The sequence below is a fragment of the Ciconia boyciana genome, chromosome 23 (genome assembly GCF_034638445.1).
Source record: "Ciconia boyciana chromosome 23, ASM3463844v1, whole genome shotgun sequence".
Lineage (NCBI taxonomy): Eukaryota > Metazoa > Chordata > Aves > Ciconiiformes > Ciconiidae > Ciconia > Ciconia boyciana.
This window is the reverse complement of record NC_132956.1, coordinates 7,254,690-7,273,947: the sequence shown is the minus strand read 5'-3', so window position 1 is coordinate 7,273,947 and position 19,258 is coordinate 7,254,690. Positions and strand designations below refer to the sequence as shown.

Here is a 19,258-nt window from a genome sequence, read left to right as displayed (position 1 = left end):
CCCTGGGCTGAGCTCTCAACCCTCCACCCGCCTCAGGCCTGTCCCGCCAGTGCGAGCGCTGACCACCAGGTCTGCCCGCAGCCAACAGCAGGCCCGGGCCCCTCAGGTGGGCAAAGCTGCTCTCCCCCTCTCGTTCTCCCCGCCGGCCACTGGCTCCGGGGACAGCGATCCCCCACCCCGGGCCCGCGCCGCCCGCCCAAGGGACCAGCGAAACCCGCAGCGGAGCCGGCGAGCGGCCAAGCCTGAGAGGGAAGCGCTGGCCTCCGTTGGCGGGAAGACTAAGCCCCGCCTCCTCCCCGACCCTGGTTACGAATCAACCAATAGCTAGCGCAGGAACGTGAAATTCATATCTGCGATCCAATGGCGCACAGCCGGGCGCATTGCACGCGGCCAGTGCCCGGCTCCGATTGGGAGAGCGGACGGTCTCGACGCGCAGACACCCAATAGTGCCGCGAGGAGGTTACGCCTCCGAGCGAGGCGTAGCCAATGAGCAAGGCGCGGGGAGCCAATCGCACCGCCCCCCTCCCTATATAAGGCGGGCCCGGGAAGGGCGGCCGCTTTCGAGGTGCTGCCCAGACCCGTTGCGCGTCTGCCGCTCCCAGCGCTGCCCGCCGCCGCCCGAGCCATGGTGAGCCGGGCGGCCGGGGGAGGGGGGGCTCCCGGGCGGCGGAGCGGGGCTCCCGGGCGGCGGAGCGGGGCTCCCGGCGCCGCTTCGCTCGCTGAGGCGGCGCGGGGGGGCGGGGCGGCCCCGCCTGTGCGCGGCGGGAGGCGCGGGTCCGCCCCGGCCCGCGGACTCCGCGGCGGGGGGGAGGAGGAGGAGGAGGGCCGGGCGGGACGGGACGGGCCGGGCCCCGCGCTGGACCGTGGTCGCCGGCGGGCCCCGAGCCGCCCCGATGGGCCTTCGCCGTGCCGCGTCCCGGCGCGCGATCTCGTCCCAAAATGGTGGCGGCTCCTCCGAGAACATGGCGGCCCGCGGCGGGGCGGCTTTCCCCGGTGGCGGCGGGACCCTCGGCCCGTGGCGGCCAGCTCTGAGGTGGCGGCTCCCTCCCTTCGCAGCAGCGGGGAGCCGCGGCCCTGCCTGGGGCGGCCTCTCCGGCCCCGGGCGCAGCCAGTCCCAGGGGCCTGCGTCTCCATGGGCCCCCGGAGCGGGAAGTGGCGGGGCGTCCAGCCCGCACACCGCGGTGAGGGGTGAGCTGCTGGGGTGCTTTCACAGGTACCTGTTGAATATAAAAATGGGGGGGAAACCTCCTTGGGGTTTGTGGGACCCGGAATGGCAGGGGAGGCCATCGCACTGGGTGTTTCTGGAGGTGCAGCTTGCTGCTTCTGTCCTGGTCTTTGCCCCCGCTGGAGTCAGGTGCCAGCTGTGGTGTGAGGTGGTTTGGAGAGGTCAGGGAATGGGCTGATGGGGAGATTTCCTGAAGGACTTTGTGAGACTGGCTGGGTAAAAAAGCTGAAGTGGAATGACCTTCTAAGTTAGGAGTCAGCCTTGAAAGGATATCTGAAAGGTATGATAATGGACTGGGACATCATAAAGAGGATAGAGATCAGCTGTTGAGCTGTGCAGCACAACAAGTGGGAGCTGTCAGTTGGAGTCTCTAGGGCAAATATGAGGTCCTTCTCCATGTGGTGTTTGTCCTGTAGATCTCTCTTTGAAAAGAGATTGTGGATATCAGAAGGTTACATGGATTTAAAAATGTAGCAGACTGCTTCTGCAGGGTTGTGAAAGCATAGGAAGTATTTGTGAAACTGAAAATGGTTAGGAGACTATTGGAGGCATGTGTTGCTGTCCTTATCTTGTTCTTACCGTTCCATGGGGGGCTGTTCATGGTCACATTTTTTTAAATTAAGCCAAATCAAGAATGTGAATGCAGTCCATCACCTCCGCAAAGGATGCGGTTGCCTTTGAGTTTTGTTCTAGGGAAACCACGTTCCTCGTTATGGTATGTTGTTGAACTTGGTCTGAGCTGGTACAGGCGTTCTCATGAAACTTGACTTTCCATCAACTTCACACAGATGAAGCTGTACCTGAAATACTGTGCTGGAGAGTACAAGGGACCTAGAGCATGATCTGCCAGTGCAGCTGGAGAGAGGTGGGCTTCTTGATTCTGGCAAAGAGTACAGTAAGGGGCCACCTAGTAGCAGTCTACAACTACTGAAAGGGCAGTTACAGAAGACAAGGCAGTGCTCTTGTACTGGAGCGCTGGAGTGCATCATATAGCAAAAGGAGATGGGTAATAGAGGCTGGAGAGGTTCAGGCTGGGCTGGGAAAATTCTCTGGGATTTTTCACTGAAACTGGTTCTGTGCTTGAAAATAATGTAAGTAGGGAAGAGCATTTAGTGTTAATTACTTAAGGATTCTGTGTTCTGAGTTGTGGCTTGAATACAGCACTTAACAGTACTGTCTGTAGTACATATTTAAACTGAATTAACTATGAAGCTTCCATCAGTGATGCATAAAGGCCCAGAATTGTAATGAGTGTGACAGTTATCTCTTGCCTGTCTTTACAACTTGGAGATTATACTTTCAAGGCTCAGATTTTGGTCTGTTCTTTAGTATTCTTGGTACTGCAAGACTTCTGCTGCCATGAAAAGGCTCTGCAGAGCAAAATAGGCAGTCTCTTAGTGTCTGACAAAGATTTGTGTTTAAGTAGCCACATACTATTTAAAAGTACTTGGTAGAGTTGCAGGAAAGCAGTTGAAAGAGACCTTTCAAAGCAGGGCTAACAGTAGCACCAGGCCAGGTTTTTGTGACTGACTTTGTCTTGCCAAGTTTTGCAAACCTCCAAGGATGGAGATCCCTTCCCACCTCTCTGGTGACCTGTTCCACAGCTGCACCACTCTGCTGGGGAAGCTTTTCCTAATGCCCAGCCCGAATCTCCCAGCCTCCTCCTAACATCTGACCTGAACCCTCCTGCAGAGTAGAGGGAAGGCTTCTTGGGGCCATGTGTCTCCTTTTGTAGCCTGGCACATTGTTTGCCTTATTGAGGATGAGAATGCGCTGTTGAATGTTCAGGATGGTTTCTGTGGTAACCCCCAGGATCTTTTCAGCAGGGCTGCTTCTCAGTTAATTGCTTCTTTGTACTGATGCAGGGAGTTACTCTGCCCCAAGTGCTGAACTTTGTACTTTGTCACAGTAAACATGCCACGTGTTTAAATGGCACCTGTAGGATCTGGTCTGTGGCTGTGTTGCCCAAGTTGTACTTTCAAAGACTTAAATTTTCTCTTTGGAACATGAATGATTGTTGTTGCTTTCTGTAGTTTGAAGTAGTAGTGCTAATTCATTTGATGGTGGAAAGCTCATATCTGATGTCTTCCATGCATTCACCTCACTTGGGTGTGCTAGTCCCTACATGCTTCCTTTCACTGACCTTCCCCAGCTGCTTAGGAGCTTCACTAACAAACTGTGGATCACTGACAGGACCTCAATACAGGTGAGGATCCAGACTGAAGTGGTGGTATATTTCTACTCTTTCTCCTCTCACTGTAGAAGAGAGTTGCAGGCTGTCCTCCTGCTTTCCTGAAAGGATGATGTGGCCTAATTCATTGCCATGGGCTTCCCTGCAACAGTGCAGCCTTGGTGGGCTGCATGCGGAAGCTGCTTTTCCTGTCGCCCTTTTTGCAGCATGTAGGCTGGCTGTCCTCTACCACTGCAGTACCTTGCCAAGCCCAGTGCTTTGGCCTGGAGAGCACTGGAGTAGTGTGGCAGCAGCTTTGAGTAAGGCTGGTTGCAGAGATGTGGATTGCTTTTCTGGAAGCTGTATATCTGAATACACAGCTTGGATGGGGAGCTGAAACAACAGTTCTCAGCTGTTCAGTGCTGTGGTTGAGAACAGGTGATGGGTTTTTTGGCAAATATAGATTTTAATTTCTTGGGGTTCTGAAATAAATTGAAGGACTGTGCTCCTGCTTTCCTGCATTGACTGTTGATGTGGACTGGGCAGTTCCAGATCGTGGTTATCCTGGAATTTCAGGAGACTAATTGTATCATGCAATCATAGGGTCTGAACATAGTTAAATGTGACTGTTGTTCAAAACTGTTGTCTATGCAGGCTCTTCTAGAATGTGTTTAACTCTGTCACTCAAAACCAGAAGTTAAATATAAAATGCCACAGATTAACTAGGAGTTTGGAGATGGTTCCATTGTGGTTTGGCTTTTACTATTCAAAACCCTACACTGCAATATTAAGGAAGCTGGATTTATGCTCTGGACATCAAAGGGAGCTTGGGAATCCATAAATTGGTATGAATAGATCGTTTTGCTGACACAAACTATTTTCTATGTAGCTTAAATGTGGTAGAGTTTTGTCTAGTGCTAAGGAGTTTAGGACTTTGCATACAGTAGTGTGATGTGAGGCCTGATGCTCCGTATTTGTGAAGTGATACTAAGGGTTTTGTTAAGCAAATACTTTGTTACAGAATGGCAAAGTTCCCTAAAGTGATCAGGAGAATATTTTTTCTAGGTATATTAAAATGGCCCTTGCAGATGGTTTTGCTCCCTCTGGTGGCTGTGCTTATGTGGCTCCTGGGGCTGGAGTTCTGGGGGTGAAGTTTTTCTGGACACTTAGACCAGTGACAGGTGTAGTCATCAGTTTTTCTGAATATTCCGTGTTTGTTTTGAAGAGAGGAGTTGGCTGAAGGATTTGAAGAGTTGATCAAACTCTTCTGTTTGGTTGAGGATAGGAACAAGGAGGAATGAGTTTGTAAAAAGGACAATGCCCCAAAGGGTCTTTCTAGGTGGAGGTGGATGATGACTGAAAGAGGCTTTTGTGTTCTGTTGTATTTTGTGCCAAATGCCCCTAACACCAAGACAATAAGGCCAATGTTTTAATAGCTTTGCAGTATGGGAGTTCAAGCTGTGTGTGCTGAATGTTTTCTAAACAAGGAAACTGCTGTTTCTGCTGAGTGATCCAATTTTTTTCTCCACAGCGTGAGTGCATCTCAGTCCATGTTGGTCAAGCTGGTGTGCAGATTGGCAATGCATGCTGGGAGCTCTACTGCCTGGAGCATGGCATCCAGCCCAATGGTACCATGCCAAGCGATAAAACCATCGGTGGAGGTGATGATTCCTTTAACACGTTCTTCAGTGAGACTGGTGCAGGAAAACATGTCCCTCGTGCTGTGTTTGTGGACCTTGAACCAGCAGTCATAGGTAAATACAGTGACCTGTGCAAGGGACTGTAGAGCATGCTGTAGTATGTAAAGCTTGCCACATCCTTCTAGTGAAGGAAAATACCTGGCTTTATGTTCATTGAGACTGGCAAATGTGTGCTCTGGAGCTCTAAAGAATTTAAATATTACCTTCTGCCAGCCTGTGGAATTAAATGGGTCTTCTGAACATTCCTGATGCTTTTGCTATCCAAGGAACTAGTTATAACCTCTTGAAACAATATGGTATAATGTGTACAGCAGTCAATAGGAACCTTTTTAAAAGATGTGATATGTATAACATATTAAGCAGATTTCTTTTTGTACATTGGAATGTTTCCTGTGCTTTCCCAAAACAATCTTCTACTCTCTGTAGCTTGAATAGTGCTTGCAGAAATGAGTCTCAATCGCTAGCCTAAATTCAGGGACTTCCAAACATGCACTTCAACTTCCTGCTGCCTTATCTTTGGATAACCATCCACTCTTACCCTGAAAATCAGTTATATCCCAAGCTCTGGCAACACTGGCTCTTAGTGTTCTGATATCCCATGTTGTGATATGCCACATTCTGTGGCATTAGCTACACTGCCAGCCCAGTGTGAAGCTCCCCAGTTTCACAGGACCCGTGTTCCTTGTGTCATGAATCTTGTTTTTGCTCTTGCCAATGTGTGTGCCTGAAGTAATTCTGCTGGAGCCAGTTTTGGGGCTGTCTTGCCTTAAGTAGTGATTTGGGGTGCTCATAGAAGGGGAGGTCTGTGTTGGCCTGTGCTTGTGTGGTTGCTGTGTTTATCTTTCTGCAATACAGAGAGTTGGGAAGGGGAGATGAGTGACTAGGCTTAGGCTACTCCTCTGTACCCAAATCGTGGGAATCTTGTAATTTAGGTTCCTTGCACACCCCCAAACCACTTTCTGTGGCTAATACAGTAGAATGAACTTCTGCAGGACAGCAGAAAGCTGTTGGGCAGGTCAAGGGTGGGAATGCTGGACTGATAACTTTGAAATGAGCCAAAGCACCCTTGGCTGTACACTAATACCCCCAGGAGCTGTTGCAGGTCTGGCTTTGTTTTCTTGAGCCCCATGGCTGTTGCTGTTGCTTCCTCTGCTGCTGGCCAGGTGGTGGCTCTCAGCAACCAGAAAAGGCTGAGGAATGAGGTGAAGGAGAGCAGGTGGCAAAGCTCTCACCTTGCCTCTGGGGGTGAGTAGCTGGTGAGTCTTGGGACAAATGGTAAGAGGTAGTGTTCCAGCACTTGTTAATGATGCAAGTGCAGTGTGGGGAGATGGGCAGAAGGCTGTCTTATGAAATACTTGGTAATACTAAAAAAGTTAGGGTTTTGTGTTAAAGGGTACATCATGCCCCTTTCTGGGGCCTAGCCTTCTTTCTTTATTCCTGCCCTGCTTATTTGAAAATTATTGATCCAGTTTCCTGGGCAGGGTTAGCATGACTCTTCCCATTCATGCAGCATGTCCCTCTGCACTGTGTTTATGAAAAAAATCTATTGTGCATACAGCAGCTCTGTAGCTGCTGTGTGTACCCCAGGGATTTCTGGAGCTTCCAGATCAGTGCTGCTCTTAGTGAAAGCAGCAGGACTGCTGTACCTGTACACCAGCTCTGTAGATGTGGTGGTAAAATCACATCAAACTTTCCACTAAGAAATAGGGCAGTAACATGTCTGGGAATTCAACACAAATATTTAAAAATCTACCCCACATACTTAAACATGAAGGCTAGCACATCCAGGGGAAAGTGGAAAGCTTGGTTTAGCTGTCCCCTGAACTCTAAATTCTTTATTCCAGCACACTTTCATAGTCAATGACTGATCCTCTTAACTCTTCCAGTTTTGTTTCTTCCCCAGGACCATCTTGACTCATGTTTCCCCTATCAGTTATGTTTTTCTTTAGGTTCTATATTTTTCCCCTTTACCCATATTTGTCCTTCATAACTTGGAGTGGTAATGCAGAAAGTCTTAGAAATGTATGTATTTTGAATGGTAGACTTCTCCAAATTGTTTTTATTTTGGTGCAGCTTGGAAATACTTCAGAGTATTGGATTGCAAACTGCTGTGGTAGCTGGTCAGTCTAAATTGGTTCAAATAGTAACTGTGTTTTTAAATCTTGAATTCTACTTACCTTTGTCTTGCTGGCTCTTTTTCAGATTAAAAAAGTATGCAAAGAGGCAACTTCATCTGTAGTTAATAAAGCTCTTTGCTTTCCCCCTGATTTTAATTAAAGGATGCAGTACTGCATTAGCATGCAACTCAAGAATGGCTTGAGCTAAACCAGTGACAAAGCTATGATGAGTGTCTTTGTACCTTTGTGGTAGGATAGAGCTTTAGCCTGCTAGATGTAAGTGCATATTTATGATAACTAGTGGAGATAATGACTCTAAATCATTCTCCAGATCTGGAGCTGGTGGGGGATGCTGTGTGTTAATTTGCATGGTTTCTTTATAACACAGCCATTTGTGCTGGAGCTTAACGGCTCAGTATTTGAATAACTGAATATCTCTACAAGAGCATCTCCTGTTCCTTTTGAACATTATTCTCTACCCTTGGCAGAAAGTACAATTAAGGGAAAGAAGGGGATGAGCAAGTGGTGTAGGCTCTGACTGCCCGCAGCTGCAGAAGCAATAAGGCAACATCCTGGAGAGCTTGGAAGATAAGGGGGAAAAGCAGTATTTCAGATGCTGATCTGCAAAGTGGGCCTTAACTTGTCTTTAAACTGTGGAAGATGATTCTGCTGCTACAGTCCACTTTTAAATTGTTCTGGCAGGTCAAAAATTTAACCTTATGTGTAAAATGGGACAGTTTCTTAAACAGGAACTTCATTTTTCTTGGGTATTCAACATTTAGACTGTACTAAGTATTGTCACCTACTGATGGGTAGAATTCAGGCTGCTTTTTAACTGTAAGGGTTTAGGTACCTTGTTCTGGATGCCCTCAGAAGTTTGAAAAACCTGGTCTACGTAGAAAAGTTCTTATAAATAATATTAATCTTCTCTCCCCAGATGAAGTTAGGAATGGGACATACAAGCAACTCTTTCATCCTGAACAACTGATATCTGGTAAAGAAGATGCTGCAAATAACTATGCTCGAGGTCATTACACAGTTGGGAAAGAGATAATTGATCTAGTTCTAGAGCGTATCAGGAAACTGGTAAGACTTTTCTTTGCTGAAGGCTCTTAAACATCTTTCTTTATCCAGTTTTACAGGATTTGGAAGTTAGGTTATCAAAAATACATAGGCCTACAAATTGTGCTTTAATTTATTCCGTAGTAGGAGAATCTGTGGACTTAGTCTGTATCTGTTTTTATTCTTAGCCAGCTGAGAATGGTTGGATTATTCCTGTCAGATATGACTTTCAAGTGGCCTAAAGTGTTGATGAGGTGCCCAAAACTTCATAGTTTCATGTTTGACTTCAGAAAGCCAGGACTAAGAATTTTGATTTGCATAGTTCCTGCTGGATTGGTCTCTGGCTGGGGTTCTTGCAAGGAAGTTTAAATAGGAGTTTTTCTTCTGTGGTTTAGACTTTTGTTTGCATTTCCTGCTGTTATAATTTCTGAATTAATTTTATGGTAATAACAGTAGGAAAGGAATAAATATCAGTAAGTTGGGATGTTTCAGGCTCCCCAGTACTTTGATCATGTGGCAAACTTATGAAGCTGTCAGCTTAGAAGGTTAGAGTGCCTTTTTTAGGGCTGCTAAGCATGTACTTTACCAAATCTGTGTCACAAAGGTAAGGAATTCTCATTGCACAAAAAAATCCAAAGCACCTCTGGTGCTTTAATATGGAATGCTAAATGAGTCTTACTGAAAAGTACACCTTTTGCAGATCAAAACTGGTATTATTCTCAACACTTGGCTGCCACCACCTCTAATTAAAGCTAAGATAAGTTTGCAGCAGGCTGTACTTTGACCTGAAAAATATGGTTGTAATTTCTTCTTACAAGTTGTTGGAAGTCCCTGACAGTCCTGGGAATCAAGTGAAGCATCATGGGGCACTTCTTTCTGAGGACAAGGCAGTCTAATTTCTTCATCTGAGAAGACTAAGCTGGAATGGCAGTGTAATACATTGACAGCTCACTTCCCTGAACTGAGTTACATGCTTGCAACTCTTAAAGGATTATACCCATAGTTCTGGGACAGGGGATTGCTCCATTTTTGTGCAGGTAGAGAAGGTCAAATCAGTGTAAGGGGTAGATGGTCTGTAGTTCTTTGAATATTGTTGCTTTTGTTGGTCATTGTTAATGGCCTTGGCCTGAGAATTGGGTGTAGGGGAAGTTTTGAGGTAGTAATTTGAAGTGGAGAGGTCACCCTCCAATATGTGGGGGGTGTAAAATAGCCAAGAATACAGTTTTTTTTATGGGGCAGTTCCTTGATTATAGCTGGATTAATCGAATTCAATATTACTTCCCTGAAGCTTGAACAGTTGGTATGTGTCAGAATTCGGAGTTGTCTGTCTTGAGCTTGTTTGGGGATTCTTAATGTCCACACAATTGCTTTAACACATGTATTTTCTCTTTCAGTCTGATCAATGCACTGGCTTGCAGGGTTTCCTGATTTTCCACAGCTTTGGGGGAGGCACTGGCTCAGGTTTTACTTCTCTGCTGATGGAGCGCCTGTCAGTTGACTATGGGAAAAAATCAAAATTGGAATTTGCCATCTACCCTGCACCACAGGTCTCGACAGCTGTTGTTGAGCCGTACAACTCCATCCTGACTACCCACACCACTCTGGAGCATTCCGACTGTGCCTTTATGGTTGACAATGAGGCCATCTATGACATTTGCCGTAGGAACCTGGACATTGAACGCCCAACCTACACCAATCTCAATCGCCTCATTGGTCAGATAGTCTCTTCCATTACTGCTTCCCTCAGATTCGATGGTGCCTTAAACGTGGATCTTACTGAATTTCAAACTAACTTGGTGCCTTACCCTCGTATCCACTTCCCATTGGTAACATATTCCCCAATTATTTCGGCAGAGAAAGCCTATCATGAGCAACTCTCTGTGTCCGAGATAACCAATGCTTGCTTTGAGCCATCCAATCAGATGGTGAAGTGTGACCCTCGCCATGGCAAGTACATGGCCTGTTGTATGCTGTATCGTGGGGATGTTGTCCCCAAGGATGTCAACGCTGCTATTGCTGCTATCAAAACCAAGCGCACAATCCAGTTCGTGGACTGGTGCCCTACTGGTTTTAAGGCAAGTCTCAGTTACATCATGATTTTTTAAGACTTCTCATTCGCTGTCACAGGCTTATGGAGTGTATTTTCTGATTGAGATGTTCTGTAGGTACCTGGTTTCCATTTTGAGAGATGGAGATGTAACTTCTTATACAGAGCTGTTTTCTCAGGAGTGAAACACTTCCTTCAACTACTGTCTGACTTCTTTGATTATAGTCACTGTCAAATGCTACAAAAACTCATGGTCTCTTCTGCTTTTCACGTAGGTTGGCATCAATTACCAGCCACCAACGGTGGTTCCTGGTGGAGACCTAGCCAAAGTCCAGCGGGCAGTGTGCATGCTGAGCAACACTACAGCCATTGCTGAGGCATGGGCTCGTCTAGACCACAAGTTTGATCTGATGTATGCCAAACGTGCCTTTGTTCACTGGTATGTTGGAGAAGGGATGGAGGAGGGGGAGTTCTCAGAGGCTCGGGAAGATTTGGCTGCACTTGAGAAAGATTATGAAGAAGTGGGCACAGACTCAATGGATGGAGAAGATGAAGGTGAAGAATATTAAATACAACAAAAGTGAATTGCAAGTCTTTGCCATTTTACTGCCTCTTCAGTAGTGGTGTAAATCATGTTAAATAATCAGAATAAACTTCTTTAATCAAGACATTTGGTAGTGTCCAAACACTATGTACATTTGTTAACTATATGCAAGTAGTCCAGGAGATTTCTTTCTGAGAAAGATAGCTGAATAAAATAATCGTGCTATGGTTAGATGAGTTCTTGTCCTTAAGGCATTGCTATTTGAAGAGCTAATAGTGCATATTTTCCCCTAGAACACAAGACTAGAATGTGCTTGAGCTTTTGCTGGAAGGATGAGTTGGCTACATTTTTTCAAGGCTCTAAAGCTGGTGTCATGAGGCAACAGGAACTAACCTTGTATTACCCTTAAGAAAAGATGCAACACCTTTAAAACCAAAGGCTATTTGAGTTAGTTTTCTCCTGTACTTAGACTTAGCATGGGCCAGTAACTGAGATGCTGTAACCTGGAAGGGGAAGAGATATCCAGAAAGGGTGTGCCCATAGCATGAGGAACCTGCCATGTCAGAACCTGTGTGGTTGTTGCCCTGGTGTTGCTTTGTCCTCCCATGGAAGGAACTGCAGTCCCTGCCTGCCAGCTTTCTGTGGAGTCAGCCTTTTGCCTGAAGCTGTCTGGAGCAAAATCTCTGGGTTAGCTGGCCAGGGTTAAACACTGGTTTTCCTGAAAACTAATTCTTTTGCAGAAGTCATTAGTCCATGGGTTCAGATATGCAAATTACATCCTTCTGCCTTCCATGTAGGCTGATGTAACAGGAGAGGATTTGGCTAATCAGGTTATCTTCAGATGTGGACAGCCTCTGTCTGAAACCTTCTACATGGTCTGAGTTGGGGCTTGGGGACACAGGGCAGTGATCCACAAACCACATAACCTGACTATTTCCAAGCCTGTGTTGGAGCTGGGTGACTGAGGAATCTCTCCCACAGAAGTAGCAAAGATGAAAGACAAATATGTTATGATGATCGAATACTGAATGTGATTATAGGACACCAAAGTTTGACTCCAAGACTAGATTTGAGCTGGAGATTTCCTCCCTGTCCTACTTCAACTGTATTTATATTCCTTCTGATTTAATAGTGGAGCATGATTCAGGCCAAGCCTTGAAGCCTGTGTTAGGTGGTGGAGATGCACACACCTGCTTAGCAGGGGGCTTAGCTGTGGTATGAAAAGTGCCTTAACTTCTTTCTGGATGGGAAACTTACAGTACTTGGGTAATGCTTCAGTATTTGACATCAACTCATAAAGTGGGAATCTTTCCCTAACCTCAGTTTTAACTGACTTGGGTGTGCTTATACTACTAGATGGGGCTATCACTTTTAAATTAGATTAACAGGCTGCTGCTGTTGATTGAAGGTCTCACAGAATAGCCTGGTCTGCAAGGGCTGACCTGTAATTTGCTTAGGCTGAAAACTTGTCCTGAATTACTATGTTCTTTGTGTTCTTGCAGCCATTGGGTTGAGTCAATCTGATTTGAAATTAATTAACTTATTGGAGATGGAAGTTACCAATTTTATACAGGTGGAAGAACAATCTTCAGGCTTTATAACCTAGATGAGCGCCTCAGACTGTTGTCAGCCATGGTCTTGTGCAGAATATACAGATGCTCTGTAAATCATACCTCCTGCCATTCAGCATAGCTGGGCATGTCCAAAGTTTCAGTGAGTTTCTCATTTGCTTTTGCTTGAGTTTTTATGTTCCAGGGTAGACATAAGTGTAGAGAATTTCAAGTCCTGTTGACTAGCTTATTTTCCTACTTACTGGATGATTAAGCAAATGTGCTAGGCATAACCCAAGAGACTGTCACATTCATTGCAAGTCAGATCGACTTCATTTCAGTGCATGCATTCAGATCTTTAATGGCAGTGCCCACAAGAGGAATATGCAAAGGAGTGTTTCATGCCTTGCAGGTGTCTAGATCTTTGGTGTGAAATCTTGTACTACTGGCAGATCATGAAGAATGCTGTGTGGCCACAAGTGCTGGCACCATAATTTCCTTTAAGTTCTGTGTATCGGGGGTTGTGTAGGAGTGGATTTCTGAACTGGCCTTCAGTGTGATCTTTTAGCAATCATTTGGCTCTTCTATCTGGGATTCTTCCTTTCATTATTTCAGGCTGGCATGCCCTGTTTCTTGCTGATACTGTCTAGTTTTTCACTGTACATGTGGATTACCCTTATTTAGAACACTGCTTATGTGATGGGAATTGGTTTGCAGTGTGTCAAAATGCTTTATCCGGGCATGTACAATGATGAGTCTGTGCAGGACACAGCACTCTAGCATCCTTGTAAAAGGCTTGTGCATATTGAATGCTGAGCACTTTGAAAAACTGGGACTGACTAGGGAATCTCATTCCATGTAGGCATTAGATTTGAGGTGCATTATGCTTTTAATTTTTAAAAATAACATGCAATGCTACTTTGAAAAGATGGTACGCTGAAACATGGCAAGCATCCACTGGTGGAAGGTCTGACAAGAAGCTCTGTCACTTGTTAGCCATTAGACTGATGCTGAAAATACATTATACATTCTCAGCCTACATCATACTCACATTTTCTTTATATTAGTATTAAGAAACACTGTTGCATTAGCTAGTGGGCAGTTAGCTCTCAGCATAGGCATCTGCATAGTGAGCTAAGATAGTGTTTTTCTCAGATAAGAAGCCAAGATAATTACAGCAGGAAAATCCTGCTAAAACTGCTCTTGCTTCAGCTAGCTGCAGAAATCCTTAAACATGTTATAATTACTAGCTGTATGGTTGAATTAACAAATGGGTGGTTCATCTGTTTCCTGAAATGTAGAGGAGATCCTACACTAAATTAAAATGTGAGTGTAAGAATGAATACCTGAAACTTGCAGAGGTTAAGATTAGCTGTCACTTAAAAGAAAATGCTTTATTTGCACTCTGAAAGCCTTTGTTTAATTCTAAACTTCAAATGTATGTTTTCTTTGGTAAGAAATCCCCATACTTCTGCTTTGAACAGTCATGTGCCTGTTTGCACTGGCAGAAGTGCAGGCATTATCTTGTGGTAACTAAATATACCTTTACCTGTGTGGTGACACAGCTTTCTCCAGTATTGAGATTGGCAATTAATAGCTATCACCTGATACAGAATAACTTCTATGACTCATTAAGTGGAGGAGGAGGAAGTGAGCTGGAGCCCATGGTGGATTGCTGTGAACTTTGTTGTAAATTGCTGGTCTTATCTCTAAGATCTGTTCTAAGATGGTGCTGGTGCCATTCCAGGGGAATGCAGTGCAGCAGAATTTGATTTCCACCCACTCTGCCTTCTGAATAAGCAATATGAATAGCTTTTAATGTGTTAATGTCTATATTATATATATAATTATGTACATTTCTAATTTCTATAGTAAGCATGCCACAGTGTAATTGTATGATAAAAATCTCTGGTTTAGCGTTATGGACAGTATAGGTAACATAAGCCTACAACTGCACATGCTGCCACTTTCTACGGAGCAAATTTTTCTCAAATAAAATTCAGAAAGGGCTTTTCTGCCTCAGATACTTTGAACCCTGTCAGATAACATTCACCCTAGAAGCCTGTTGCTGAAAAGCGTGAACTTGTTTAGGAGAGCATAGCTCTTTGGAGTTAGAACTGGTGAGTGAGATTTTAATTGAAAGTGAATAAGTAAAGAAGCAATAGGGTGACTCCATTATTCTGGTGGAGAAAGTAGAGGTAAGATTGCAAATTATACTGTTCTTGGCAGTGTTTTAGGAAAATACAAAGCATTATCTGAAAAAAATGGATAATATGACTTGGTATTAAAGATTCTCTGGCTTTACCTTCTGCCTTTCTCCACAGTGTAATGGAGGGGAGTCAGAGAATGTCTCATGGGCAGTTTAGAGGGATTTTTTGTGAAAATTTTGAGGAACTAGTAAAAAAGCTAAGGGAATAGCAGTGTCAATTCATTACTTTGTCAATATGCTGCTATAAATGTGCATGTAGTTTTTGATTGCCTTGTCCCAAGCCTTCAGTCTTGTTAGGCCTTCTGTTGACATACTGCTTCCACTCTGGCAAATTCTCTAAGATGAGGCAGATGTGCCTGACTCTGTGCTTTTCAGTCAAATCTGCATGAATGTTGTAACAGGGGAGATCTTGACAGCTGAAATACAATGCTGCTAGGGTGCTACCCCATGCCATTCTCTTCTGATGTTTTGAAATGCCTGTATTTCTGCCAAATAAAACTTTGTTTGCCTTTGCACAAGGTCATGTTTTCCTTTATGTAGGAGATGCTTCACAGAAGCAAAACTGCAGTTGTCACTATTTATAATGCAGAGCTATTTTAATGTAATGGGATGGCTTTTTCACTTTCCTTGCTAAAGTATTGTAACAACCTAAGATTCAAATTATTTTGCAGATTTTTCAGTCAATGCTTTTATACCTTTTAATTCATTTATTTTACAAGCCTTAAAAGTTTTGGAGGAAAAATCAGCTAGGGTATTAAATGTAGATACCATATCTTGTATAGGAACTGTGAATTACCAGAGGTGGGAAGGTACAGGGGAAATGTAATTGAGGCTCCTGTCAGGAATAAGATACTGGATTAGGTGACTCCTGATCTCACCAGTTCTGACATCAAGTTTATAAGGAATTACTTCAAAAAAAGATGTTTTTAATTTGAACTCTGAAAACAGGGACTGGTCTTATAAACAAATTCAGCAGCAAAGAGCTGAAGAACAATTTTCCATCTTATTGCAGAACTCCACTGGAAGTGTTGTAGGGATTTTCTGTGTGTATTGGCAAGGTGATAACGATTGATCCCGTCCTTCTGTTTTGGTCTGAACTAGAGGGAGGACTAACTATGTAACTTCTAGACTGTGCAAAGATTTTGATCTAAAGATTTCTTCTAAAAGTTGGGCAAGAGGATTAAAGGTTTGTAGTCTCAGCTGACTGTTAATGGAGAGAAGGAATGAGAGCATGATGAAGTGGGAGAAATTACATTGCTCTGAAGGTATTGTAGGTGCTGGCTGAGAAGTACCAGAAGACTAAATAAAAAACAAAAAAAGGGTAAGAGTTGCATGAAGAGTGGTGCCTTCTGCGGAGCTTTTCAGTGAACTGAGTCAGTCAAAACCCAGTCTCATCATCTTTCTGATGCTGTGTGCCTGTCTGTTGGCTTTCTGAAGACCCTACTTTCCATGGCCAGCTACATGTGACATAAAATGTTAACTTGTTTAAAGATATTCTTAGTTCTTGTGATACTGTCCTGTTTCCTCAGTGATTTGTAAAACTTCCAGTCACTTTTCAGGAGCATGTTTCACAGTTTCTCTGCAGCATTGTTTTGGTTTCCTTGGGCTGTGTCAAGAGCTTGGAGTACTTGGGCACAAAAAGTTAGTCGTCTTTTCAAATGCTTACTAGAAAACAACAGCTGTAAATACCAAGTGTGAGGGTCTAGAAAACATTCCAGAAACATTCAGGAAATAATTTTTGCTAATATTTAACACAGATAGTTAGAAATGCAGGATGACTTAGGAACTCTGAAGTGAATTACTCTTTCTGAGAAAGAAAGGAAGCGCATCTCGATGCCTTTAAAACGCAGTACTCCAGCCCCCTAGATGAGCTCAGTTCTGCTTTAAGGTGTACCCCAGGCTTCCTATGTGACAACAGTAAGTGTTTGTGTGAGTGGTCTCTCAATTTTGGCCCAATGTGTGCAACAGTATGTGTTACATCAACTGCAAAATTGAGCGGTTTTTGAGGCTGCAGAAACAGCAAGGGTTTAAGCCTTTCTTTGTGGGTTTCAAAAAGTGGGAAGGGAGTTCTGATCATAGGCAGGAATATTTAAATTCACTTTGTAAGATCGGGACTGGAGATCAGATGGTCACAGAGAAGTTGAAAAAAATTTCCAGGACAACTTTACAGGCTTGAGTTTCTGTCCATATGGCTACAATCAGAGCTCCAGAAAGGCTGTCCCAAATGTGTTGCATTAATACTGGTTAGGCATTTCTCCCACTTCAGCTTTGTTACCTTCTGGAGGTGATGGGTGATGTTTAACTGCTATTAAACTGTGGTGAGGGCCTGTTTACAACTCTGCCTAAAGAACTGCAGTTCTTTTATCCCTAAATATTTTAGGATTGAAATGGTGAGATGCTATTGCTGGTCTCTGTTTGCAGACTGCTACTTAAAGGCCAGTCAGCTTTGCCACTCAGGCAGTTCATTGAACAGAGATCAGTGATGGAGATACTTGGGCAGTTCATAACTCTCCCAAACTCTGTGCCTTATGTTTGGTGGGTAAGATTCATTTTTCCAAACTTTATACCTGAAAGTGGGTTACCTATAGTCTGAGCTAGGTGCACTAGGATTCTTTTGCAATATAAAGGGGATTAGGGGAAAGAAGATAATGGGAACAGTGGGCTTTTCTTGTCCATTCCGGGTGGTAAAGTTAGAATTAAGTGAATTTCCTGTTGAAGGCCTAAGGTGTCAAGTCCAGAACTATGCATTTAACTTCTAGAGACTTGAACTGGGACAAATTCCTCTGTCCAAAATGGCTCAAACTTTCTGAGAATCTGTTCCTACCCTGCACTTTTAATCTGTTATTTTTGTGAATTTCTCTGAGACAGTAACCTCTGAGGTTAGTGGCTATCAATGTTCAAGTTCCTTTTTCAGAGATGACTGCTGTGAGTGGCTTGTTGTAGTGCTTCAAAGTAGGGATGAATTCCAAGCAGTCTTCTCCAAGAAGGCTGCCAAAACCTGAAGCATCTTCCTGTTACTTCTTTTGTTAGAGCTCTATGGCTACAACTGTCAAATGCATTTCATAGTCTTACATCATTACCACTTGCAAAAGCTACTTTTCAGTTGGTTATACTGAGAGTAGAGATCTTTGTGGCTTTTCAGTTATTTCAAAATCCAGTTTGTAGAACCTGCCTTGGGTGAATGCTGCTGGTATGCATTGTTTCAAAGAGATGCTAATGTACCATTTTGAGCCTGGCGTTGCTTTCCAGCAGTTCTGGAGTTGATCTTGTGCAATTCTGCACAAGTTGTCAAAGCTGTGTCCCATGCGGAGTTACTTTCAGTTTTATGTCTGTAGCTGCTATTAAACCAGCTTAACTGCTGGCTATTGCTATCCCAGTCCTCACTCTCTTCTCACCCATACAATCATGTTTTTGCTTTTGCGCTGCCTCTGGCACTAAGCTTTGTGTTAAATTGGCAAGAAAACTTATCCCTTGTTGGGGGAAGAAGGGCATAGTTTTCTTTTGCTGTCATGAACTAAGATGGCTCAGTGTAGGAGCTGGGTGCTGGAGCGGGGATCAGGGAAGTGTGAGGTACCATGGGTCAGCTACAGCTGCTTTCGCACCACAGGCTTGACTGTTTTCTGCTGACTGGGACAAAATAGTTTCTGCCTTTGTTCTTCACAACTTATATGGAGTGTTTATGTGGAAGGCAAGAACATGTGCATGTATGTATGGAAGTGTCCCAGTCACGTCTCAGAGCACATCATACAACAGTTTCTGCCATTGTCCACAAATGCTTTTGAAAATGGTGTTAATGTCTTGCAGTAAGCACATATGGCACCCAGAAATGGAGGGTTTCCTTTTCTCTGACTTCCCTCATAATTCAGGCAACAGTTACTGGCAGTTCCATGCAAAGTACTCTTCTGTTTCTTGTTTTACTTTTTGCTGTGTTTAGTGTTTATCTTCCTCTCTCTGTTTTCAAATTCTGTGTCTGTTTCTTTACTTGTTCACTGCTGTTGCAGATATCAACAGTGTGTTTTAAGTTCCAGCTTTGTCTATTACAGCATATGTGCACTGGCTTCATTATCTTCACTGCCTACAAGTATTTTAATGTCTAGTAAGTGTCTGCATGTGTTAGATTCGCCTGATGAGGCTGAGTGGGGCAGCTTGACTGCATATTGATTTAGACCTTGTTTACTTTTGATTAGATGTATTAAATACTCATACATGTTTATTGCAGACACTTCTCTACAGCACCTATGTGCTGATACACCCATTTTTTGCTAATTGTAGGTGCTGGCAGATCAAGAGCAATCCTTACTGTTGTACTTGTGGTCACTAGAAAACTTTTCTTGTTCAGTCTTGTACTTCCTTGTGAAAGATGCTCTAAATTCTCTGGGAGATTTTGAAATTTTTATATCTTCTTCATCAGATGTGTGTGGTTCCAGATATGAGTGTAATAAGCCAGGCTTCCTTTGCAAAAATCCCTCAGAACACGGTGCATTCTGAGGGCCTGATTGCTGTTTATTTTGGTAGTTTATTGACTGTAGAGCTCCTAAATTCTTTCCATTGCCAGGTGGTTTAATCATATCCTTTCCCCTTTGAATGCCTTCTGGCTCCCCAGCTGGTTTTAAACCTGCATGCCATCTACCAGA

The 19,258-nt window shown here is 44.1% G+C and overlaps 1 protein-coding gene across 2 annotated transcripts; it reads left to right on the top strand.

Moving 5' to 3' along the window:
• The first annotated feature begins 548 nt into the window (after positions 1-548).
• Positions 549-10,989, top strand: LOC140643121 (tubulin alpha-1C chain-like). Of its 2 annotated transcripts, none has more exons than XM_072844572.1 (5): positions 549-628; positions 4,927-5,149; positions 8,150-8,298; positions 9,669-10,349; positions 10,597-10,989. In XM_072844572.1, the coding sequence occupies exons 1-5, from the start codon at positions 626-628 to the stop codon at positions 10,888-10,890; spliced, it is 1,350 nt and encodes a 449-aa protein (XP_072700673.1). In that variant the 5' UTR covers positions 549-625; the 3' UTR covers positions 10,891-10,989. The 2 variants fall into 2 exon arrangements, with proteins under 2 accessions (XP_072700673.1, XP_072700674.1); XM_072844573.1 differs by lacking the exon at positions 549-628 and adding an exon at positions 899-1,213.
• The last annotated feature ends 8,269 nt before the right edge of the window (positions 10,990-19,258 follow it).